The sequence below is a fragment of the Hydractinia symbiolongicarpus genome, chromosome 8 (genome assembly GCF_029227915.1).
Source record: "Hydractinia symbiolongicarpus strain clone_291-10 chromosome 8, HSymV2.1, whole genome shotgun sequence".
NCBI classification, from domain to species: Eukaryota; Metazoa; Cnidaria; class Hydrozoa; order Anthoathecata; family Hydractiniidae; genus Hydractinia; species Hydractinia symbiolongicarpus.
In genome coordinates this window covers 28,281,217-28,306,027 of record NC_079882.1, presented here as the reverse complement: position 1 = coordinate 28,306,027, position 24,811 = coordinate 28,281,217, and the positions used below count along the sequence as shown (strand labels likewise).

The window sequence follows — 24,811 nt, the reverse complement described above, 5'->3', positions numbered from 1 at the left end:
CTTTTTTTAATTTTTTTTCACAATAAAGTTTTTAAATCTGGCAAGATTGTCATATTTCTAACCTAACTTTCTTTTTAAGGGACGAAGGAAAGAAAAAAAAACTAAAGCTAAAGCAATGGCGTCACACCGGAACGAGATACTATAGACCAAAAAAATATTTTTCTAGCACAACATGCTCGGAGATATCAGTGAATTTGTAAATTGTGAATTTGTAAATTGTGACAAAAACATGGGAAAATGCAAAAGTTGATTTTCCTTGTGTTGCAAAGTGTTTCTGGTGTCAATCAAAGTGCAATCTATGCTTATCATTTGCAATCAAAAGGTCTTTGTGAACGAAAAGACCGAATAATAATCTGAATGGCCTTACGTTATCAAAGGTATTTTGTTTGCTCAACAAGTGAGTGTACATTCCTCAATAAAGTGTTCACCATTCTTTCTGATGTACACTGAAGCCTCTTTCCACGACAATTTCCTTGCGAGAAGTAACGCACCAGAAAGCCACAGGCGTCACTTATTAAGCTTCGCGGTAAGATTTGGGGTAATTTGGGCACGGTAACTTTTTAACATAAGCAGTTATGTTAAAAAGTTACCGTAGCAAATTGAAACAACTGCGTCCTAACGGCTGCAGTATGAAAAGCTATATGTTTCCTATTCGTAACTTAACAAGTGCCCCACACCCTAAGATGCTTTTTATTACAGTTCTTACATTTTTTAACGAGGTTTGTGATCTGTACTTTAAAACGGTGGATCTGATGGTTTGAACCCGTATTTTCCACAGGCGAATACAAATAGATCTAAGACATTCGTTTTCTTTAATTTGAATCAGAACGCACTCCATTACTGTTAAAAATTTAAATAAACTATTTTGTTTTTGTTCTACGGCTTTAGCCGCTAGGACTTTAAAATGGGCTCCTTTTTTTGTCGCCGTTTTACTACCGAGACTCTAGTGAAGCACGACAGGATACCAGTCTAGTGTAGCTGTACGGGAATTATTAGTTTTTGAGTGTGATAATAGACTACTCTGTTGCACAAGGTACAAAAACCTATTATATTTACAAATTAATCATTTTGCATTATTATTTTATGTTCAGTTGGTTTCGCTAGTATCAATCTGCAACGAACGTTTGTTATCTTTTAAGTGATCTGGAATTTACCGAAGCTAGATTTGTATTTCGTACAACAAGTTTCAACAGGCTAAAATTCGTTTTAAAAAACAAACTAAATCTAAAATAGTTGTTTTGATTGCTTTTTTACGTTTCATTTAGGTTTCGTAAAAGCAGTGTTTACAAACTTTACTCTTTTTTTCCCACTTTCATATTGTTATTCTTTTTTGCTGTGCCAGTTTAATAATTAATCATTAATAACGTGAGATTGTTCTGCACAATTAACTGAAGCAAATACTTTCCCGTAAACTAAATCAGTAATACGCCGTGGAACTTCCTGCCGAAACGACTGGCTTATTAATACTTAAAAAATAGTTATTCCTTTTGTCTCTCGTGAAAATGAAAAATACATTTAACAGCTAATTCGCCGCAGAATTTACATCATGGATCCCAGCTTGCAGTCATCCCGTGTGGAAATCCATGGGAATTCGCCTGTCGCAAAAAGTGAGTAGAAATATATTGTAAATATACCAAGGATGTGCATAAATTAAATATGAACCAGAATCTGGTTCATTTGATACCACCTCTCGTTCCTTGAATGAATATATTGACATGTAATGCAGATATTAATAAAAAAAATAATAACCTGCAATTCCAGTTACATCACTTGTATATTCGTAAGTTTTGTATTTGAGGAGGGCGGGATAAAATTTAAACCAAATTATTCTTAAAACTAATTATAACATGGTGTGTCAAAAGAGGTAAAAAAACTAGCCAAGAATAAAACCAGCCTTTGACGTGTTAAATAAAATTCTTAAAAATACCCTGTGTAGGAGGTCGTCAAGCCTTCTGCATGCTTTAAAATTTTATCAAAAATTCTGATCACTCCAGACAAAAGCTTCTTTTCAAAAATGTTTTTTCCTCTGTGCGTGAGAACTTATTTCAAAAGAACATGCAGAAAGAAAGCAAAACCGAATATAAGTTTTGCTTTTGTGAGAGCACATGTGAAAAAATAAAATAAGAAATTATATAAACTTTATATTTTTCAAGAAGTTACAGCTTTATATGTTAATACAACATTGTCCAGAAAAAACACAATAAATTATACGACACTCAAATTCTTAGCTACGATTCTTTAATACATGGCAGAATACACATAATAAAAATTGGTGTGTTTGTTTGCTTGTTTATTTACAGTGTATTACCGAATACTACAAGGTATTACAGTGTATTACCGAATACTACAAGGTATTACAGTGTATTACTGAATACTACAACGTATTACAGTGTATTACTGAGTACTACAACTATTACAGTGTATTACTGAATACTACAAGGTATTACAGTATATTACTGAATACTACAAGGTTATTACAGTACATTACTGAAACTACTACAAAGTATTACAGTGCATTACTGGATACTACAAAGTAATACGGCATATTATTAAGTACTACAGTATACAATACGGCATATTACTAAGTACTACAGTGTATTACTGTATATTACAAAGATATTACATTTGGCAGTAGTATGTATTAACAACATCACGACGTTGATAAACTGTTTAACGTCGCGTGTCGGATGCAGTTGAGCTGTCGTGAGGGAAGGAATACGACAATGTCGGGTAAAGGTGAGATTGTGTTGGAGGTTCAAGCATACGATATATTCACAGACTATATGGATCCTTCCATGAAGTGCTTCCCACATATCACACTAGTCCGTATGTGTGATTTAACTATATCTTTTAGTCTTGTAGAGTGAAAGAAGTTCATACGAATAGCGTTCCTACTGTCGATAGTGCTGTTATGCGAATCAAGCATGAATCAGTTATTATTTTGCTCCAATGGAGCTATGGCATCGTGTAAGCAAAAAAAACTAAAAAGGAAAAGAAATTGACGACAATAAAAGGTAGCTAATGTTCAGCTTTTCACTTGATGTATTAGGTTGACGGCCTTTTTGAAGTCAGTCCTTCTAGCTTCCCTGTGCACCTTCTGTTTCAGATTTATTACCCCCTGAAATGATACATATCTGCAAGGTTTGAACATGGTCTAAATAGTGAGTTGACGCCCCCCCCCCTAAACGTACTTACTTGGAGAATTGTTGTGCATCCACCCTATATAGTACTGAAAGTTCTGTCATTATCTATAGGCGGGTGCCCAACTTAACGCCCTTTTTACACGTAGCATCTTTAAGCGATTTTATCGTGGTAGATTCATAGGGATTGAATCTACCACGATAAAAAATAGCATTTATTAAATTTATTTATACCGTGTTTTGTCGTAATTGCAGTATAGCAAAAATTAAGATCCATTTCTCACAAATAAGTGCCTCCCCTCTCCCCTGGTTTCTCGTCCCCAACACTAAGTCAGAATTTAGATAATTTAGATGATCAATCCACAATTCCACCTTTTGTGGAGTAACACTAGTTCCCACCTTCTGCTGTCTGTATTTTGTTTTTCTAGAACTGTAGTCTTGTTAGATTTTGATATCGGGGATCTTAGGTCTGTGGTCCGGCTTATTTACCTAACGTTCGATCAATTCCACTGCGAGTGCGACATCTGATACCTCATAATCATAGGTCATATCTTTGATCCGGATTTTTTTAAAGAAAGGCCCGGAGTGTTTTGATCCATGCGAACACATCTTGTTCAACAACATCATTTTATAGCGGACAAAGGATTGAAACTTCACGTATCGTCTTTCAGTGATCATAAAGTAAGTATGAGAAAAAGTCGTATAAATATTCTGTTTCAGCGTTTATCAGTATTTTCAATAAATAATAACACATTCGCAACTAATAATTTTAACCTTCTAGAAAACAAAACATTTACACGATTGTTGCGTTGTGTTATAAAATCATCACACTGCGATCTTTTGAACGGTTCACATTTCACGGTCGTTATAAACTTGTTAAATAAATTATGAACATTGTTCTGTTCCGTTAGAAAGTAGATATGAGCTTAGGAGGCTTAGAATTCGTCGTACTTCGTTATTAAACTAATAGAAATCCAGCTAACGAATTCCAAACTTCTACGACAAAATTCTAGTAGTGGACACTTCTCTATAGCAAACGTTATCGTTGCAGATGGGGAAGAAGTTTGTCAGGATGTAATTTCCAATTGAAATGTTTTCAAAACTGACCTCCTTATTTAATGAACGGACAGATCTTACAATGGGCAACACAAAAGCATTACTAAAGTAAAGTTTGTCAGTATTTTATTTTATTTATTTATCAAAACTCTCTCACCTCTTGAGCGGCACAAGTAACTCGTTCCCAGGTATGAAAATTTACAGGGTTTTAAGTTCCGTACCAGCCTTCAAATTAAGAAATGAAAAACGAAAATATATATATATTAAAAAAAATATATTGATTTTCTATATTGGAAAAATAAGCTGCTGAGATGTTTCAGGGTATGTAGGAAGAAAGCTAGACCAAAAATATGCTGCATTACTTCTTGGTTAAACACTGATTTAACGGAAGACATTGTGATACTTTTTGATCTCAAAATCCGGTCTAGAAGGATTTTCGAATGCAACATTCGAAAATAGCTACAAAATCGAATGTTGTAGGTTCAAAGTCATGATTTAAAGTTTTGTGGAAGTGTTTACATGTCTGAAATAATAAGTGACAGGTGAATTTAATTAATTTTTTCACTATTCCAAGAATTGTTCTTTATTTTTTTACTAAAGTCATTAATTAAGGCTCCACAACCTACCCTCTCTGCACCTGAAAGAAAAAAGCTCCACTTATATTATTTTAAAAAGTTTACAGCAACCTTGATTTTATTATTTTAGTACTACAAAATTTTCCTCTATTATCAGCATCCCAAGTAATTGCTTCAGCCCCGTAGGATTTCAATGAGAAAGGGTGGAATGGGGCGGCTGAGGGGGTGGGAGGTGTAATTCTTAGTTTTTTCCTCGGAGGGTTAGAACATTTTGCAAATTCAAGAAAATGATGTAAAAATTTTACCTTATGATGTAACTTTCACTTACGAAAAACTTTGTGATATTAAATAAATAGATAATATTTAATCAAATCTGTCTTTTATATTAATTTTAAATATGGCGAATAAGAAGAAAATCTCTTTGCCTGTTTTGATCGTTGCGAAGAGAAACAACAACAATATATCTTACATATACACCGTTGTTTCTACAACAACTTCCATAGATTTTGAGTCTGAATTATCCAGCGTATGTGGACCCAGGTACCGATACAATAGTTGAACTTAGAGAATGTTTGACTTATCGAGTGTTTTTAAATTTTTGCTAACAGTTGGCGCAGTGAGTTTCTTGATGTCATAAAACGATCAAACATATTGCATAATTGTCCGCACGATACATAAATGACATTCTTTGTAGTATATTAAAACTCAAAAACCTCTACGTATTAATATTCAGTTTTAAACCTTTTTGCCAATTTTGGTGAAAAAATTATAGAAAAAGTTACAGAAATATGTTATTTTTTACTAAAAAATTTTTAAATAAAATTGTTTTAAAAACAACTTTTAAGAATCAGTTTACACGATTTCGACTCAGATGACCTAAAGAAATAAAAAGAAATTAAAAAATTTATGTAAACAATAGCACAGCGTAATAAGAAGAGAAAATATTAAACGGGGTGGTGTCGTTAACTTTCACAAAAAAAACTTGCCTATTTTCTCGGGTATAAATCTTCTCGCCTTTCGCGGATTGTTGCCAAATTCGCAAAAATATGCACTTGGGAAATACTCGTAAAGACAGTATTCGCAAAAATTTAAACTCGCGAAAAAATATACGTGTATAACTTTTGGCTCACGAAATTATCTACTCGTGAAACTTAGTATATTGATGTGCATATAAATTACGGAAAAAAGAATGGACGGGATATATATATATAATTTTGGGTAACTCGAAATTTTCAAACAAAGTAACAACAAAGGCGAGATTAACACTTAATTTCCTTACTCTTGCACCGACTGAATACAAAAGATCGCATAAAAAACTTGTCTATAGAATTATAAGAAGCTGAAATTGTTTGCCAAATGTTAGCTTTAGTCTACTCATCTTAAAAATATATATTCGATTCCAAAAATAGATACGATTAGCAAAAATAACAAGTTCTTTGTGAAGACAATTGAAAAGCACAGTGGACGAGCACAAGTAAATTAGACGTGTGAAGAGAAATGTTGTGATAAAATTTACTTGTTTAAACTTCAGAGTACGGTTGACATTTTAAATCAAGGAAACTCAAAGTTTTCTAAGTACATCGCTATTACAGTTTAGGTGAAAGTAAAAATAAAATGTCTCAGATATTTGAAGAAGGAGAACAATGTAAAAGCACCTGGCACAATGCGAAAGCAGAGTTTGACGAAGCTGATGATCATCTTGTTATTATGGGGAAGCCAGTGATGGAGAGGTGGGAGACGCCCTACATGCATCAATTAGCTGACATTGCGTGCTCGAAGGGTAATTTTTACTTGAATTTTGCTACAGTTTAATTATTCTTGTCCCTGTGCAGTAATGCAGATTTTAAAGTCACTGCACTATGATACGAAAAGTTCGTATGACATCGATTTTAATATATTTAATGGTCACGTATAAGCCATGGAAAAGAGGCCGGAATGATGAACAAAGAGCATGTTTTTCTATTTTTTGTATTTTTCTGCGCGCTTCAAGTTTTTGCGCGGGCCTTCTGCACGAATAATAATAAAGACGTACGAAATGTAAGGGAAAGATGTATAGATTAATTAGTGCGTTTTTAACGGTTTTATGACAAACTTTTTAACATCTTTTACGTGTAAAACTTTCTTTGGCGAGACATTATTAATTTGTGTGAAATAAAATAAACCTTAATATTTGGCTAAAAGTTTGTTGTTTAAAGTAGAGGCGAACATAAAACAATTTTGTGGATTCACAAAATAAATTTTAAGCGAGAAAAACATTATATTTCTTAATTTTAAAACCTGTTATGATAGCTACTATAACAACAAAACGAAATATATTTCTTTCCAACAATATTTTGACAGAGTTTCCATGGCTGTGTTGTTGGAAAATAAGTAAGTTTCAGATGTAGCTACTGTTGGTAGAAAAGATCTCCGACTTCAAATAACTCCAAATATTTTATCCACTATCGTAGTAACAGCATTTTTAACCTTTGTTAATAATTTTTGAAACTTTTGAAGCATATATTGCGACCAATAGTAAAACTTTTTTGGTTCGCTCTTCCACATGTTTTTTAAGAAAATACTCCGTAAGAATAAGAATATTTAAGATGAAATTAGAGAGAGAGAGAGTTAAAGATTCTATATTATAATACCCGTATACGTCTGTCCGTCTGTCTGTCACGAAAAATGGTAGCTTAGCTGCGCAAGTAGCGACACGCACGCAATGCGGTATAACAAAGACGGGCGAACGCATGGATTATTCCACGGGCCACCGACTAGTATTATAAGAATCTGCTCATCTTGAATTTTCGCTTGCATCCTAAATATGGAATATGTTATTGATGTAAAACGTATTTTCTCATGATTTATTTGAAGTACTTCCTGCACAAAATCAAAAATTTAGCGAAGAAGAATTTTGGTTTGTGCTTATACGAATTTGTCCTGTAAAAGCTTAGAAAATAAAAAAATATTCGCCATACATTCAACTTACAAGACTTTTGCGATTTTGACCTTTAAATCTTTTTGGGGTAATCACTGACGCGCAGTATGGAGAAAGTTTAGTCGTATTCTTAATTTTGTTTCTCGTGTTTTGCATGTGTCTACCGTTTAAAACCTTTTACGCGTTTGTTTACATTTCATGCTAACATAAAACTTTAACTGCGCTATCTACATATCTGGCAATACTGAAAAATATTGTCCTCCGTGACATTAATTTGTTGTTTGTGCGAGAAAGTAGAATCGAAAGGCAAAGCATTTTTGGGTCGTCAAAGGCGTTTATTATCATGCTTTAGAGATCAAGAAAAATTTTTTGTCGACTTTTTAGAATGATTAATGTGCAAGCGAATAAATGTATTGAAAGGGTATTTAATGAAAAAGAAGTTTTATCAACACAAGTATCCGTGCGTCTGTTTATCAAAGATAGAAAGTGTTTTAAATGACGTACTGAAGTAAGCCTCCAAGCACTAACAGGCCAACTCAAATTATTTGAAATCATTGTCACACTGTTTACGCTTTGTTCTAGGTGGGCGTGTGCTTGAAATTGGTTTCGGCATGGCCATAGCTGCGAGTAGAATGGAGACTTTCAAACTTGCTGAGCATGTCATCGTGGAATGCAACGACGAAGTTTTTACGAGACTTGAAAAATTTGCTGCTGATGCTCCAAACAAAGTGACACCTTTAAAAGGTTGTCTTTGTCATTTTACTGGCTTTGCCTATTTATCACGAAAGAATTGATAACAGGGAGTTTCAGATAAAGATACAGGGCAAGATTTATCCCCTTTCTGGTTCTGATTTAAGTCACGTCCGGGTGGTTTTGCAGTCTTTTTTTCCTCCTAGATGACTACCCCTCTAAATGGAACACAATTACTTTGTTCCTTGAGGGCTGAAATTCTAAACTTTATTTTTCTCCATCCTGCATTTTTTTAAATGAAGACATGCTATAAAAACACATGACGCTTTTTTCGACGTCTTGAAAAGAGTTAAGAGCATTTAGAGTTTGGGAGATCCTGGGGCTTATTTTGTGACAAGATGTTTATATGGAAGGCTTGAAAGTTCCCACTTTCCATTCATTACCCTCACCCTCATAAATAAGCGTCTTCTCGATCACTCAAAGGAAATATGGCGTTTCTTTATTTAGGTTTATGGCAAGATGTAATTCTGACATTAGAAGATGGAAGTTATGATGGGATCATGTACGATACCTACCCTCTTTCCGAAGAAACCTGGCACACTCATCAGTTTGAATTCATACAGCAACATGCGTCTCGCTTACTCAAACCAGGCGGTATACTTACATATTGCAACTTAACGTCATGGGGCGAGTTCATGAAAGGAAAATATGATGATATTGAAAAAATGTTTGTCGAAACGCAGATTCCCAAACTAATCGAGGCTGGATTTAAGCGTGAAAATATTTCATGGAAAGTTACAGATATCGTTCCAGAAAAAGAATGCCGGTACTATAGCTACAACAAGATGATAGCGCCCACTGTAGTGAAATCATAAGTCCAGATTATAAATCGTATTTGTTGTAAAAATATAGTTTTTTAGAAAGCTGATTAAGAACACCTTTTTTTCAGGCTATCTTAGCTAACTCTCAATCTTGTTCCCAGGGCGTTGTCACTTTCCATAATAACACTTACATAACACTTCCAAAATAACCACTTAGGGGTCAAGAGACCCTAGGGACGACGATGTATTACTCTGAGTTTCTATCCTAGTGTTGTTTATACACGCACTCTTCACATTAATCAAATGCTCGTGTATGTATTTCGCAGCTCAATCGTTCCCAGCGGCTATTGTTTATTCTTACAACTACGTGAAAACTTCAACAGGGTCTTGGAGCTGTGTTTTCTTCTTCTTAGCGGTGCAGGGAAAGAGCACACTGCAATTTAAAGAAAACACAATGTTGTACAATTACTATCAATCAATCATTTATTTTACGCCATCCCCTCTAGTTAGCATGCCACACCCCTAATTACAAATACAGTTTCAAAACACTGACTGTTCCGGAGTTTTTCTATTTCCAGAGAAATTTAATTATTCTTTCAGTTTTAAACAAAATCAAAAATATGGTTGCCTAAGTATTAAAAACAAAAAATCATGGAACAGAAATTTAAATCGGACGAAATTAACGAGTGTTTTTAAATGTCAAAAGATCAAAAATTTCGTACGCTTAAGAGAAGAGCATAATTTTTTTTATTCCACATAAGAGTTTTCCCTTCTTTTTTACTCCCGAAAGAAAACATAATTTGTAAAATTGTTCCACTTCGTTTCATCTGATTCTGGCTCGTATCCAGCCCCTCCGGCTGAAGAAGATACTAATTTGAAACCTTTTTCATAAAATTGATCGAACGCTTTTTCCAGATGGTTGTGTTTTAAAAAAAATCGATTTGTGTATCGTTGCTGATCACGGTCTGGATCACGTGTTTCGTTTAATGTTTCACCGAACACTTCCCTAGCAATTGCGACATTTCCACAAACTAATATTCTCTGCAATTTTCGAAATTTTATATCGGCCAAACCGTCGCGTCCGAAAGCGAACGTTCCGCGAACGCTCAATGTCAAGAAAGCAGGATTTCCTTTCGGAAGTTTCGTAACGTTTGCACCGGTGACCATGTATGCTCTTAAAGCTTTGATAAGTCCGCTAATTTGAAAATACTCGGCTTCATAAAGCAACCTTTCAGTTTCGGTAAACTTTTCTGGTAATATCAAGTTGTTGTTACGTAAATAATCCAGAACATATCGGAATAAAAGCCCGTCTCTGTCGATGAAAAATCTTCCGCGCGTATCTCTGGATATTCTTTGTCTTCCGCTAAACATTCGCGCGAGAAAGGATTCAGGATCTCTTAATAATGTTGTTAAAGATGTTGTGTATAGTTGTCCACCAACATTGAGTTCAACGATAGTAGGTATACCAACGCCATTCTTTTCAGTGGTGGTGATTTTTCTCGATGATTGCATGGTGACTTGCTAATTCTGTAAAAATGAATACACGAATGGTCAACACTTAACTATGTTCATATTTATTTCGTCTTTGCTCTTATCAAAGACTGTTTGTCGAACACAATCTGTTAACTTTAAAGAAAATCTTATTCCTTAGTAACAACGAAGCTAGTGGCTTTAAATACACATTTACATGCAAGCGCAGGTGCAAACTTTTTTCTTGTTTTTTTTTTTACTTTTTCATGGTTAATATTTTGCAAAGATCAATTAACGTGTCTTAAAAAAGAAAAAAAAAAATAAATAAAACTTTATGTTGAATAATAGATACTGGAGCTAGACAAATTTTGATATGTTTTAATATTCTCTCAAACATTCAAGTCCGTCCGAGCGCAATATTAAAATTCTTCACCGCAGAGGCTGCATCGAATAAAAATTATAAAACAAATAAGTTCTTACATCCGATATTTGGTATAATTGTTGGTGATTACTCAGTCAGATATTTAAAGTTGATTTTATATTTATTCTTATGATTTCAACGGAACCTGAAACAAAAAGCGGTTTTTCGTGCTTTCCTTTTAACTAACGGATTGGAAAACTGTCACATGTCAGTCGAATTCTCCATCAATTGTGGTCAACCAGGCACCACTTGACACCGACACATGTTTCTTATAAGTCTTTGTTGGTAAGGGCAAAAGTTGGCCTCAAGGGTTACTAAGCGTAGTATTCAGATGTCAAAGATTTTAGCTTTACACTTTCTATTTTCGTGCTTCAATCTTATTTTTTATTTTTCATTTTTCATTCATTTTTCTGAAACTATTTTGTTTGGTTCTGGTTAGTTGCTTAAAAAATCGTGCAGTTGTGACAACAATTGAAAGGAAGAAGAAGAAGAAGAAGAAGAACACTTCGCCATTATGGTTAAGCCAGCACAACTGTGATTTCATTCGGAGGAAATATTTAGAGCTCTCCATTAAACAGACTAAGTAAAGAAGTTTCAAATTCTAATCAATAAATTCCTAGGAACACCTGAGTCTTTGTAAACTCATCGTTCCAGTCTTTCGTCTGGCGATTTTAAAAGAACTTCGGAGAAAAGAAAGAACATATCGGAGTCTTCTATCTTCTAATTTATAAATTATATATGAGTTCTATTGATTGTTAAAAATATTGTGCCCACTCACTATTATCGTTTTTAAGAAAATGTTTTCTAAATTTTATTGTATTTCGCAACTGTTTCTAGCATTGTATCTATATTTTAAAGTTGCGGGAAAAGTGCCTGTTGGTACACGGGTTATGTGTTTATTTTCGTCCAGTAACCCGTTTGTTGAAAAAAAGAAAATTATCAAAGCTCGCAAATTGATAAAATTAGAGCCCCTTATAAATATAAGCAACTATTAAAAAAGTGTTTTAACTCAAAATGAAATAAAGCAAAACGGAAAAGAAAAGAAACGAAAGGAAGGGATTAGATACTGTTTCTTTTCTGTTTCTGTGAAACATGTGTTACCTGCGCGACGGGAAAGTATACGAGCAAACTTTTTGGAATCACAGAAGACCCCGTTTGTTTTTCTTAGAAGATATGAAGTGTGTAAAAAACGAAAGCGAAAATAAGCGCTCGTGAGTTGCTTATGTGCGAATGCTTAAATACTCACCTAAAATCCAGGATGGAAATAGTTTCGTGAATAAAATTTTGTTATTGACAACTTTGGAAACGGAAATATTACCTGGAATGCCTTTAATGTATTTGTTATTGTCAATCTCTGGATCATTGTTGGACGAAAAAGGAAAGGAAGTTTTTCCGAAGATGCTTTTTCGTAACGGAAATTTAATCATTAACGAAAATTGAAAAATACGAGTGAGTACTCAAACATTATAATTAAACGATTTCTTTATAAACATCAAGTGGGAGTTAAAAAAAAGAAAATATGTAACAACTAACAAGGCGGAGTGAAAGAAATATAAATGTTAATGCAGCTGTTAAGAAGGATGAAGTGTGTTAAGCGATTCCGTGCACCAAGAGGCGTTCATCAACACTAATGACAATGTAAACCTTCACCGACTAGATAGAAATAAATAATATTATCTTAAGACTTGCTCTAAAGATAATTATTTTCTTGACGGCTAGACAATAAGCGTCTTCGTCGTCCGTAACATTAGGTTCAAAGGTTATAAAAAGAACTAAGTAATAGTTCAGTCTCTTTCTGTGTTACACAACAGCGACGACACATCTTCGTTAAACAGACATATATATAATATTTATAATTTTCCTCTATGCTGTATCGTGAATAATAAGAGACAAGAATACAAATGAAACTCGTGTTGTTTCCGAAAAATTCTAGTTACTTACGTTACATACTTTACTTTGTAGCACACCTCCACAGAGGCTTCGCCCACTGTGTGTCGACAAGTCTTTGTCACTTTTTTTGATCTTTTGCGTATTTTTTGCGGTACCAGGGGGGAAGTGGAGTGTCTTCCTTAACCAGGTCAATCCATCGTTAATGAAAAGATATTAAAGGTAGTGTATTTACATCTGCTGTCAGCGAGTGTCACGAAAAAGTTGTATTTTGCAAACGAGACATATTTATGGTTTCAAGTCGCGCTGCTTGTAAAAACTATTAAAGAAGTATCCATGAAAGCAGTTCATGTTATGCCCGCGTTACTTCTACAAAAGCTTTCAAAGAACTCAAAAAGCAAGGAAAATACTAAAGCATTAGAAAGACGAACTGAACTATGGTATAAACTCAAAAAGTTGATGCAAAAATCAAAAACGTTGCAATCAAGAGTAAATGCTTCAAAAGAAATGAAGATAAAAAAGGCATGCGATTTTACAAATGTATTTCCGTAATGATAGCAGAAAAAAAGAACATAACAGTTGCACAAGCCACAGGTTTTGTAAGAACAAAGATTTCATTTCGTTAGTTAGATCAACTTTATTGTGTGTACGCAATATTGTCCCTAAGATCTTGTGGCCTCCGAGGCGTTATTACGAAGTGGCCAAACATTTCGCCGCTATCAGCTTCACCAACAAAGCGAAATGGTTTGGGAACGAGGATAGTATTTACGAGGTTCCAGAACATTGAGCATTTTTTAAGTGATATAAAATTATCAAATGCTATCTCGGATAAGTATAATGTCCATGCATAAAAGCGGGGGTTTTGGATCCTAATTCTTTATTCAAATACTAGGAATGTGTAGAGGGAAATTTCGATCCTTTTTTTGTTGTTTTTGTATCATGGATTAGGCTGAAGGTTGAAACAATGAAATACTTCAATATGGCTTCTCCCATGGCATGGCAACCAAACGATGAAATAAAATACAAATAGTACAATAAAATAACTGTTCTTATTGAGAAAAAGAAAGAAATAATGTAAAATTATAAGGGGAAATTTTATAAAAATTCCGGATTGTGATGAGATTATAAAGAAGTTAACCAGTATTCACACGTTTTTACTGTAAAATGGGAGGTTTCTTCAAAATGGCGTAAACTATACGAATACTACATTAAACGCTAAATTGGAAATTTACCACGTGTAAGACGAGACTAGCCACTACATTAACGCAAAATATTTAAGAAAATTAAAACTTCATATAACTGTTCAATTACACCTCTATTGTGCAACTAAAAATGCACAAGTCAAGTGTTGAAAGTTCAGAATCTTTATACCCATTTTCTTACGTCAGCGGTACAGGTTACGCCGCAGCTTGTGTGGGACAAAAACGAATTGCAATGGATACGATACCAAGTAAAATTTTTCTACCAATGGAAGGACATTTCGGATGATTGGACAACTGCTCGATAGACAGTCGTAAGCGACTGAAAGCCAACCTGATGGAAAAAAAATGACTGACGGCAAATTGCTGATTTTGGGGATGGAATGAAAGTACAGGGAGAAATGGGCATCAAAATCAAGACTTCACACAATTTTGAAGGGCGGAGTAACAAACACATGTAAATATATGCTTTTTTATGACAAACTACAAAATTTTATTGGTCGGTTTTGTTAACACTGCTTAATTCAAAACTTATAATGACGATCAAATGAAAATTTGTAAAATAAAAAATGGTTTATGACATTTGATAGCTCTTTTAAAGCAAAATAGATCTTACTTCAGAGTTGAGGGCAGAATTTTGACTTAATTGTGACATTATCCTGCAAAACGTTCTTGATACGGTCCTCCATGTCTCTACGTTTTGACAGCATTCTAGTGATGAACGCTCGACACCAATCGGAAAATATGATATGAAACAAACCGCTGCAAAAATCTGTCTTGCGATGCGTAGATTCTCACTTAATTTTGGGACTTTGACGAGGGTGCGTATTTAAGGGGGGCGCTTATTATTAAATGTATTGAAAGCTAAGGAAATAATTGTTACATTTTAACGCGAAGAAAAAACAACACGACACGACTATTACCAAAATAGCCCAACAAACCTATTTGGTTGTATTAATTCGGTCTTACCGAAAAATTACCTATTTAGCGCCTCCTTTAAACCCTGTCTTATTAAATTTGCGCCTTTTGGAAGAAAAGGGACGTTCATTCAGGGAGGCACACATTAAATACTTTTATTAAAAGAGGTCGTTTATTCGAGTAAATACAGTACCATAGCACTGCATTACTTTTTGACACGACACACAATTTAGCAAATATATTTTTTACTGTATATACATACTTTGAATATGGATTTCTTCGTGATGAATAGCGCAGTTGAAGAAAACGATAATAGAAAAATGGAACCAAAATAGTAGCTTGTCCCCTAAAAAAAATATCGCGTAATGTGAAAATTAGAAACGAAATCGATATTATCAAATTTTTAAAGACAGCAGATGGCATTTTATAAATAAAACATCTCTTAAACCAAAATATAAACGTTTAGTAGAAAACACAGAAAAAGATTCCTTATTAGGGCTGGTAATCGAGTTTATGTATATTGGACGAAATGGCGCGCCATTTAATTAGTTGTTTCGTTGTTATCGTTTTCAATATACAAATAAACAGCCAGTGTAGCAGTAACCAATAAAATCACTCACTCACCCAAACATCATGAGGAGAGACAGAGCAAAAACTAGAATTTCAGTAGTTGCGATGAACAAGAGCATTTGCTGTTGAATTTCACGATTTTCTATCTTGCTTATCAACTGGCGTAATCTAAAAAAAGAAGGTAGTTGGATGAAAGCCTCCCCTACGCAATGATTGGCTATTCAGCTTCTCTAAGGTAAACATAAGTGAAGGCAAAAAGGACTTACTTTAAAACTAAACTGTTTTCGGTGCCACTGACCTAAATGGAATCAAATAATGGAACGATCTTACAGATCACGTTACAGTGAACACATGTATTATTAATTAGCAAGTATAAAAAAAATCAGACAAAAAAACGACAGTATTTGTACGTCTTAAGACAGCAAAATAAAAATACTAAAATAAAAACAAATAAAAAGAATTATCTAATAAATAATAACAACGTATAACAAAGGGCTTACTTCAATAACCTTTCTGGTGTAAGTGGCAGCATGCATGACAGCAAAAATAAATATTGGCATCAGTATGACTATTAAAAAAAAAGGTATCACCTACATCGATAAAATATTCAGCTTCTCGTAGTTCTTTTTGAAAGCTTATCAACTTGAAAGTGTTTTCCGACAATTTATAGTACTTGACTAAATTTTATACAATTCATAATTTGCTCTTTTCTATTTTTATATTTCACAAGTTAGCCACTGAAAGTAGATTTTCATTTTTAGAAAAATAGTATATTTCGTGTATATTAATTCTCTGCTGTAACGTTACAAAGTAACACCTTTTCAAATGTTCGCAACTTAAAGTATTCCTGAAGGCTGTAATAAACAACTGTTTTCTTTAAAATTTATCAAGCATAAATATAATTCCTTCTTTCCAAAGAGTGTCAGATAAACTTTAACTAAAACTTCAATTTAGTCAAGTTAAAGTTTGTGGTCTCAAAATAAGGTATTTTATTTGAGCTTTCATAACAATGAGATTTTTTAACAATGATATTTAACTTTGCAATACATCTTCTAAGGACGAAATTTTTGGCCACTAAGCAGTCTGGGAAAGACCCAACACAACTATTCAAATTCCACCATACTGGAAAACTTCCAACATTTTACCCTAAACATTTTATCACAATTAATATTGTAAACATACCAGTAGCCGGTTGACTTCCAATTAAGAACAAAACACTGTAACTAAAGTAATGAAAGCTATCTTCCAACACCAACTGCTTAGCAAACTCCACCGAAAATTGAATTCTCTAGAAAATACAAAAATAAGAAAATCAGAATGTAAAACAATTACGAAAAGAACTACCCTCAGCAAAAAAGACAAAGCTATGGGATGTGGTTCCAAACGGTCAAGTATTAAAAGTCACACGAAATAGATCTTTGCAACTGTTAAATTAATTCAAAAAGTCAAAACAATGTTACAGGTAGTTGATATATATGTGTAATCAAGAAATAAGAGTAAATTCTCACTGGCATTCTTTGGTGTATTCTTAACGCTGATATTGCAGCAGAACCAATCAAAACTATTTTGTAAGAACTTGCACTAAACTGCATACTAAAGAAAAAAGCAAGTTCCAAATTTAACACACCACCCTCAAATGAGTTTACTTTAGAGGAATATTTTATCTCTGATCAAAAGTAATGATTTGCAATGGTGGTATAACACTTAGGTTCTGTTGAACAGTGCAAACAAGCATGGCATTTTGAGTACAATTCAACTAAAAACAGATTTGAAGGTTGCTTAGAAAAATTTCATATTCTAGCTATAAAAGATACACTAAAGCCATGCTTATTTCCAAAATTTTATTTTAAAAACATTTCATATTTTTAAGTAGCCCAAAAATATATCTAACAAAAATAAATTATTACCCAAGTAACGGAACTATATATAGAACTGTGCTAAATATCATGTAGATGCGGATTAACCAGAGGCATGTATCGTATTTGTTAGTGATAAGGTATTGCTAAGAGTAAAAATAAATAAATAAATTTGTTGTCTAAATGTCCTACTCAATCTTATGGTAACACATTAATAAAGAAATGTAAATTCTTGATAAAACCAAACAATTTTTTCAATGGGTGTAAACTTTGTAAGTTTATAATATTACCTTTACGGTTGGAGATTGATTCTGCTGTTGATTATTCTCATTATTTTGGGGATTTTCGTCTGCCATGTTTTTTATATGTTTACTGTGATATCTTCTAAATGTCAAAAATATTATTAAAAGCAGTAGCATTTGACAATGGACACCTCGCATACAGCTTGGACATAAAGAAATGCCAAGTAAGACAGGTGACTTCAAATAAAAAATTTACCTTGTAATTTAAATAAGAACTTACATTCAAATTTTTTGTGCCATTAATAAGAGCAATAGTGGAATATACCTTGTTTTAAAAAAATCTAAGAAACTGAGGCATATAAAATAGCATTTTGCATTGGGATATTTTTCTCCACTACACATTCTCATCCTTAGGGTTTGTTAGGTTTTTTGTAATTTCAGGTTCCGTCCAAACACGGAAAACCTAAAAAGGCCAGAGGACAAAGTTGTGGATAACATATTTGTTTAGTTTTTACATTAAAACTTTGTGCAAATTCAGTGAAGAATAAAGGCATGTTGTTATATATCCTAAAAAAAATGAAACAAAATTGTGTAAATTAATAACGAAAATTTTAAGGTTTCAGTAGATAATAAAAAGGAAAATAATTTGGATTTTAAAACTAAAACCAGTAAAAACTTATATGAAGCTAACAAAAACAAATAATTTGCTTAACCCTTTCGGCATAGAAGATTTAAAAAAACTCCATGGTCCCAATGGTCCCTATCTAAAATGTCAAAATTGTACAATTTTTTGCTAACGAAATGTAAAAATTTAGTGAACAGTGGTTTGAAAGATAAATGCTAGAAATTAGGTAAACAAAAAATGTTGCAACCTGAAATTACTAGTTAAATTTGACAAAACTAACTGAATATTGCTCATCTTGATCCAACGTATATCTGATTATATTTCTATCATTGTCTCTCACTTCACTATTAGCTCTACCAACAGCTAGCTAGATTCACTTTGGAATATCCAATAACAAGCCGACTTACAATGTAAAAATACAACAAGGAATATTTTAAAATAATATAAACAAACGTATACCAATCAAGTTTAAAAATTTGCTATAATGCTTAAGATGCTTCACTAAGATTACGCTCCCCTTTCACGGAGGCAAAAAATGTTGCTTTGTTTTAAGGTCTGCACAATTCTCACCTGCATGTTAGTCCTGGATCGTTCTGCTGAGCAGTTTGCATTTACACCAGTTGCCTCTCACACCAGAGAATTCCTTGGCCAGCCAGATTTACAGCTTACACCAGCAGAACTGGTGTAAATAGTGAAGCCAAAACTGACAAGGAAAATCAAATATTTTGCAGAACGAAAGAGCGGCGATTTGCATTTTCCGATAGAAACAAGACCATCACAACCGGGCGCGGAGAGTAGGACTCCGAAAACCAGTTATACACCCTGAAGGCATGCGCATGGGGTTATCCTACTTTGTTCAGACTTTAGGCATATCTTTTTAAAAATAAATTTTTAATGGTGTATTTACATGAAATGCCAAACCTAGTTCACTGCAAATTCAGCTGATTGCTTTCGTTCACCTTTATACTTTTTATTTTTTTTATTGTTGTTACTTGTTGTAAAAAAAAAAAAAAAAAAACAACAACAAAAATATAAATAAGTATTGTAACTTATTTGTAACTTATCATTTAAAAGTGGATTTCTCCTACATTAGTAGGTAAAGTTTTTGCTACATAGGGATCCTGCCTTGTAAATCAACTCACTATGGCAAATAAATATTAGTACTACTACAGTACACCATAGCTAAATCCACCCCTGGTTACTTCATATCTTTACAGACCTATGATTCACAGATTTTTATTGTCCTCGTGATGATGTTGGTAAATGAGGCCAGAAGTTGTATTTTAATAGATCTGATCGCTTTGTAAACCTTAATCCCCTAGGCAAGTAGCAAGACACTTAAAATAGTATTGGCCTAACTTACATTGATTACTGTGCAAACCATGCAATGTGTATTCTCCAAAATAAGTTACAATGCTAAGCACAAGGTAAAGAGACTGGGTTTGCCCATATGTGGCCAGTGTTCACATTAGCCTTCGAAACTTGTTAACAACTAGGAGAAACAACTATCGTCTGGTCTTGATTAGTACAGGTAAGCACCATGATGGCCATTTATCATGTGTACGACACAAACACACCCTTGGTAAACAGAGAAAATAACAACTTAGCCAACATCACCCATTCCTGGCCACTTTGCTTTAAACAGCAACCAATTATTTTGCTTAATTGATGCTCTAAACAGGTTATCAATTGTACAATTTGCAGTTCCTTGTGGTAATTGAATGCTTTTATCTTAGCAACATGCTGGGAATGCTTCCCCTATTCCCAGTCCCCTAAAGCCATGTAAACTCATTTTGCGATCCACCTGAGCTCATTTTTGTCCCCCAAATGAACATAGCATTGTAACTAGCTATCTAACAGTCAGGGAAATCCTCTTAATTAAGCTGTACAGCTTAATTTAGATGTCAACTTAATTAGGATGTATGATACAGTCTAATTAGGCGTTTTACAGCTTAGTTAAGATGTACAAAACTTTGATCGTCTAAAACACACATTTAACTGAATTTTAGCATCTATCTAACTGAATAATTATAATAATCCCCCATTGGTGGCCTTAGAGCAGCAGTGGTGCTCTGCCTTCTATCTTTCAGTGGAAAGTACAACATTGTCAAAGCTACAGTGCAAGTGATCCAGTGAGTAGCACAAGCAAGTTGGAACTGATCAGGGAAATACTATCAGTTGGATACCAAGGAGCGGCTGCACATACTAATTTGGATTATTTTTATGTGCAGCCGAACAGGTACGTGGAATTTCTGCTTGTTTGAAAATGTTGGAAAATGCAACCATGAAAACTGATTCACGCACTCCAGAAACCAATAGAACTCAAGATGAAATAGAGGATTTGGTGGCTGAACTCTGTCTCCGCACAAACTATTAAGACGTAGAACTTTGTTTGAGGAATTATCAATACGGAAAATCCCTTCAACAACTAAGTAGAAAATTTTCAAAGTCAAACAAACCCATTTTATTGGAAACTGCTATATTTCTCAATATTCCAGACTGTAGCCATGTAACCAAGACAGATCTCATTCATCTTATCATTTGCAGAATTCAAAACCTTTTACCAGAAGATTGCACACTCTTCAAACAGAGATACCGAACGTCATTTGAGGAAGTCCCTATCCTCAAATGTGCCGTTTGTGATCAGGGTGTTCATAAGCAATGTTGGCTTCAATTAGTGAATTCTAGCCGTGATGATCTTTTGGAGGATATAGATGAAATGTCGCTGAAACAGCTTTATAATCCTTTTTCACTACCTGGTATTTATTATATTTGTGACCATTGCGACAAATCAACCATTCCTCAAAATGTTGTCAAACAACCTAAAACTCAAGTGAAATGTAAAAAAAAATCTAGTGCCACAAAAAAATGCGCTACAAATTTATTGGACCCTGAAATCTCCACAAGTGATCCTGAACCAAACACTGAGACTGGACATACTATTACAAGGTCACTCCCACCACAACAAAGTAACTCATCTCAAGATAACACAAACGGAGAACCCAAAATGACTTCCAAAATTTGTTCCTTTTTTAAAAAAGGAAAATGTAAACATGGTATGAAAGGTGCATGATGTAAATTCCTTTATCCTAGACTTTGCAAAAAGTTAATGCAACATGGGACTAGAAACCCAAGAGGATGTACTCTTGGTCGCAATTGTCAATATTTTCATCCGAACATGTGCATGCAATCTCTGAGGAAAAGCGAATCCTGTTCCTTTTATCATGTGAAAGGTACAATACGGCATCCTAAAAATACAAACCACAATCAAAACACTAAATCGCCGAAAAATCAATTACAAAGCAATCACCATCAAAATACTAAAATGCACAGTGTAAACAAAACATTGTCAGATTTTTTAGATGCAATCCGCCTTCTGAAGGCGGAATTGATGCAAAAGATAGAAGAAAAATTTCAAATTTTAACTATAAAAGCACAAAATCCTCCTTAAGATACCGCTGAAATCTCACAAGAAGGAGAAGCAAATCCACAAAATATTGAACAATACCTCTTCACCTGCAAAAAAAGAAAAACTAGTCAAGGAACTCCTTGAAATTGAAAAAAGTTTACAAAAGTCTTATTTAAATGGAAATCTACAAAAAAAAACAGCTTTAGGAGCTATCAAAAAAAATCCTAAATACTTTTATTCATACGCAAAAAAGTTTTCTAAAATAAAAACAAAAATTGGACCGCTTATGGATCACAGCAACAAATTAACACATGAGAGCAGAGATATGGCCGAAATCCTTCCCTGTCAATATCAAAGAGTATTCAGTGAGCCAAAACATGTAGAAGATATAACAATCAACCTACCCCAACACACATCAGAAGTTCCAGAACTCCACTTTTCTTAAAAAGACATCATCAATGCAATTGATGAACTCTCTGACAACTCTGCACCAGGCCCAGATGGCTTCCCAGCAACTTTTCTGAAGAAGTGTAAAACATTGCTATCTGTTCCACTTCTTCTGTTATGGCAAAAATGTATAGACTGTGGTGAAATTCCCCAAATTTTAAAGCACCCACTAATCACCCCTTATTTCAAAGGGGGAAGGAAATCTGATGCATCCAATTACCGCCCAGTAGCCTTGACATCTCATATTATCAAAATTTTCGAAAAAGTCATCCGGAATCATATCACCTGCTACCTTGAAGAAAACAAGCTACTAAACGAAAATCAACATGGTTTTCGTTCTGGTCGGTCATGTCTTAGCCAACTCTTAGACCACTTTGATAATGTGACACACTTTGTTGATGGAAAACTAAATTGTGACATTGTATACCTTGACTTTGCGAAAGCCTTCGACAAAGTGGATTTTACCATTGTCTTAAAAAAACTTGAAAAACTTGGAATCAAAGGAAAATTATTTAACTTTGTTGAAGCTTTCCTGACAAACGTACCCAATCAGTCATTGTCAATGGAATGAAATAACATCCTGTTGCTGTTATTTCAGGCGTACCCCAAGGTAGTGTGCTTGGACCACTTATCTTCATCATCCTCCTTGGAGATATAGACTTAAATGTCAATGACAGTATTGTAAGGTCATTTGCAGATGATACAAGGGTTACCAAGAGCATCGACTCTCTCAGGGACATGGACAAGTTGCAAAGTGATCTACAGAAAATTTATGAATGGGCAGAAGATGCAAACATGAAATTTAATGATCTAAAGTTTGAGGTCATGCGTTATGGCACGAATGACACCCTGAAAATATGTACGTCGTATCTTTCCCCCTCTGGATCCATAATCACAGAGCGAGAGGAACTGAAAGATCTTGGTGTCATACTATCCACCAACTGCTCCTTTCATTCCCACATATTGAAAGTAGTAAATGACAGTAAAAACATGATGTCTTGGATTTTAAGAACTTTTTACACTAGAACGAAGGATCACCTTATGACCATGTGGAAATCTTTTGTTCTTCCTCTATTAGAGTATTGCTCAGTCCTATGGAGTCCACATAAAGTTGGAGGGATACAGATGATAGAGGCATTGCAATGGTCCTATATACAAAAAATAAGAAACTTGACCAATCACAACTATTGGAAATCATTGAAGGAACTGAAACTGTATTCATTGGAGCGTAGAAGGGAAAGGTACCAAATGTCAATCTGAAAATTCAAAGCTATCATCATCCTCTGCATGGGCGGAAAGCAAAACGTCCGTGTGGTCCATGCAGTAGGGTGGCAGAGTTCAGTTTACCTATCCATGGAATAAATCTCTTTAACATCCTCCCCAAATCCATCCGTAATATGTCTGGTTGCACACTGGAACTTTTTAAAAACAGCCTTGATAAATATCTATTCCAGATACCGGATGAACCACAACTGGTAGGATACACCACGTTAAGACGGGCTGATTCAAACTCTATTGTACATATGCACACATTGGTGTAAACTGGATGTTCAATCCAATGGAGGACTGGCACACAACTGCTAATCCTGAAGACTTTCTTTGAAAGCCTACAACAAGGTAAGGTATATAATAAATCCAATATTTACGTGCATATAAACATCTCCAATATATTAGTTTTTTCGTAGCATCCCGGAGATCAGCTAAATTTGAAGTTTTAAAAATATCCGCTTAAATAGGATGTATCACGTGATGTGACATCCTAACTAGGATGCAGTACAGCTTAAATAGAATATTGCTAACAATGAACCATTGTTTATAGTCCATAGCTTTTGAACCCGGGGTGCTGGAAATATTGTTCTTCTTTTATAATATAGTGGTCAAACTGACGATGAAAGAGTTGCAGCGGTGATTCTGCTAAAATTTACATTTTTCAAGAAATCAGGGAAAAACTTTTTCTACCTCCTGATTTAGATGTGTCACCTAATTAAGCTGCATGATACAGTTTATTTAGGAGATCTCCAAATTAAGCTATACAGCTTAATTAAGAGGATTTCCCTGACTGGCTAATGGATGGAGCTTCTGCTTTTTGTGAACATTAAAATTTTTAACACATATAGCTAGCTATATGCTAAAGTTGAAAAATGCTGCAAACGTGGTAAAAATGCATTAATATTTTTATGCGTGACTTCTTTGCTACGGGTGGAATTCTAGTTTGAGATTCGTCAATGGCCTCTCTAAACACTTTTAGCACTGTCGTTGTGTCCCTTTTTTATTTTATTATTGCAGGATGGCTATTAGCTAGCTATCCCTCAAGATTAGTGAGGCTAACCACGTGAAAGATAAATCACTGCTAAGATTATTGTAAGAAACTTGTTGCAAGCAATAAAGACACTAAAACGCTAAATTAGACCTTTACTTCTTCCGCAAAACAAAAACAAAAGATCTCTTGTGGCGCCGTAGATTAGTGGTTATAGCTTTCGTACTCTGTGCGGGAGACCGGGGTTCGATTCCTCTTGACGGCGATTCAACATGGGCGAGTGAATGTTACCATAGCCCCGGGTTAACCCA

At 34.3% G+C, this 24,811-nt stretch overlaps 3 protein-coding genes across 3 annotated transcripts; 1 reads left to right on the top strand and 2 right to left on the bottom strand.

The window, feature by feature from the left end:
* The first annotated feature begins 6,228 nt into the window (after positions 1-6,228).
* Positions 6,229-9,331, top strand: LOC130654374 (guanidinoacetate N-methyltransferase-like). Its single transcript, XM_057456940.1, has 3 exons — positions 6,229-6,551; positions 8,271-8,432; positions 8,886-9,331. Exons 1-3 carry the CDS (start codon positions 6,386-6,388, stop codon positions 9,251-9,253), a joined length of 696 nt encoding a protein of 231 aa, XP_057312923.1. The 5' UTR covers positions 6,229-6,385; the 3' UTR covers positions 9,254-9,331.
* A 325-nt stretch (positions 9,332-9,656) lies between these two features.
* On the bottom strand, positions 9,657-10,989 carry LOC130654373 (BTB/POZ domain-containing protein KCTD12-like). The gene has a single exon (XM_057456939.1). The coding sequence runs from the start codon at positions 10,709-10,711 to the stop codon at positions 9,977-9,979; it is 735 nt and encodes a 244-aa protein (XP_057312922.1). The 5' UTR covers positions 10,712-10,989; the 3' UTR covers positions 9,657-9,976.
* Positions 10,990-14,193: 3,204 nt separating this feature from the next.
* On the bottom strand, positions 14,194-17,969 carry LOC130654372 (transmembrane protein 33-like). Its single transcript, XM_057456938.1, has 9 exons — positions 17,811-17,969; positions 17,572-17,666; positions 17,173-17,257; positions 16,847-16,952; positions 16,165-16,232; positions 15,931-15,962; positions 15,719-15,832; positions 15,357-15,440; positions 14,194-14,510 (listed from the first exon to the last, which is right to left on the bottom strand). Exons 1-9 carry the CDS (start codon positions 17,958-17,960, stop codon positions 14,375-14,377), a joined length of 870 nt encoding a protein of 289 aa, XP_057312921.1. The 5' UTR covers positions 17,961-17,969; the 3' UTR covers positions 14,194-14,374.
* Positions 17,970-24,811: the final 6,842 nt, after the last annotated feature.

Coding starts and splice junctions, on each gene's coding strand:
- LOC130654373 (XM_057456939.1), bottom strand. CDS start 10,711: ATGCAATCATCGAGAAAAATCACCACCACTGAAAAGAATGGCGTTGGT.
- LOC130654372 (XM_057456938.1), bottom strand. CDS start 17,960: ATGCGAGGTGTCCATTGTCAAATGCTACTGCTTTTAATAATATTTTTG. Junction 17,667..17,810: donor ATCAATCTCCAACCGTAAAG/GTAATATTATAA, acceptor TTTTACTCTTAG/CAATACCTTATCACTAACAA. Junction 15,441..15,718: donor TCTCTCCTCATGATGTTTGG/GTGAGTGAGTGA, acceptor TATTTTTTTTAG/GGGACAAGCTACTATTTTGG.
- LOC130654374 (XM_057456940.1), top strand. CDS start 6,386: ATGTCTCAGATATTTGAAGAAGGAGAACAATGTAAAAGCACCTGGCAC. Junction 6,552..8,270: donor TGACATTGCGTGCTCGAAGG/GTAATTTTTACT, acceptor GCTTTGTTCTAG/GTGGGCGTGTGCTTGAAATT. Junction 8,433..8,885: donor CAAAGTGACACCTTTAAAAG/GTTGTCTTTGTC, acceptor TTCTTTATTTAG/GTTTATGGCAAGATGTAATT.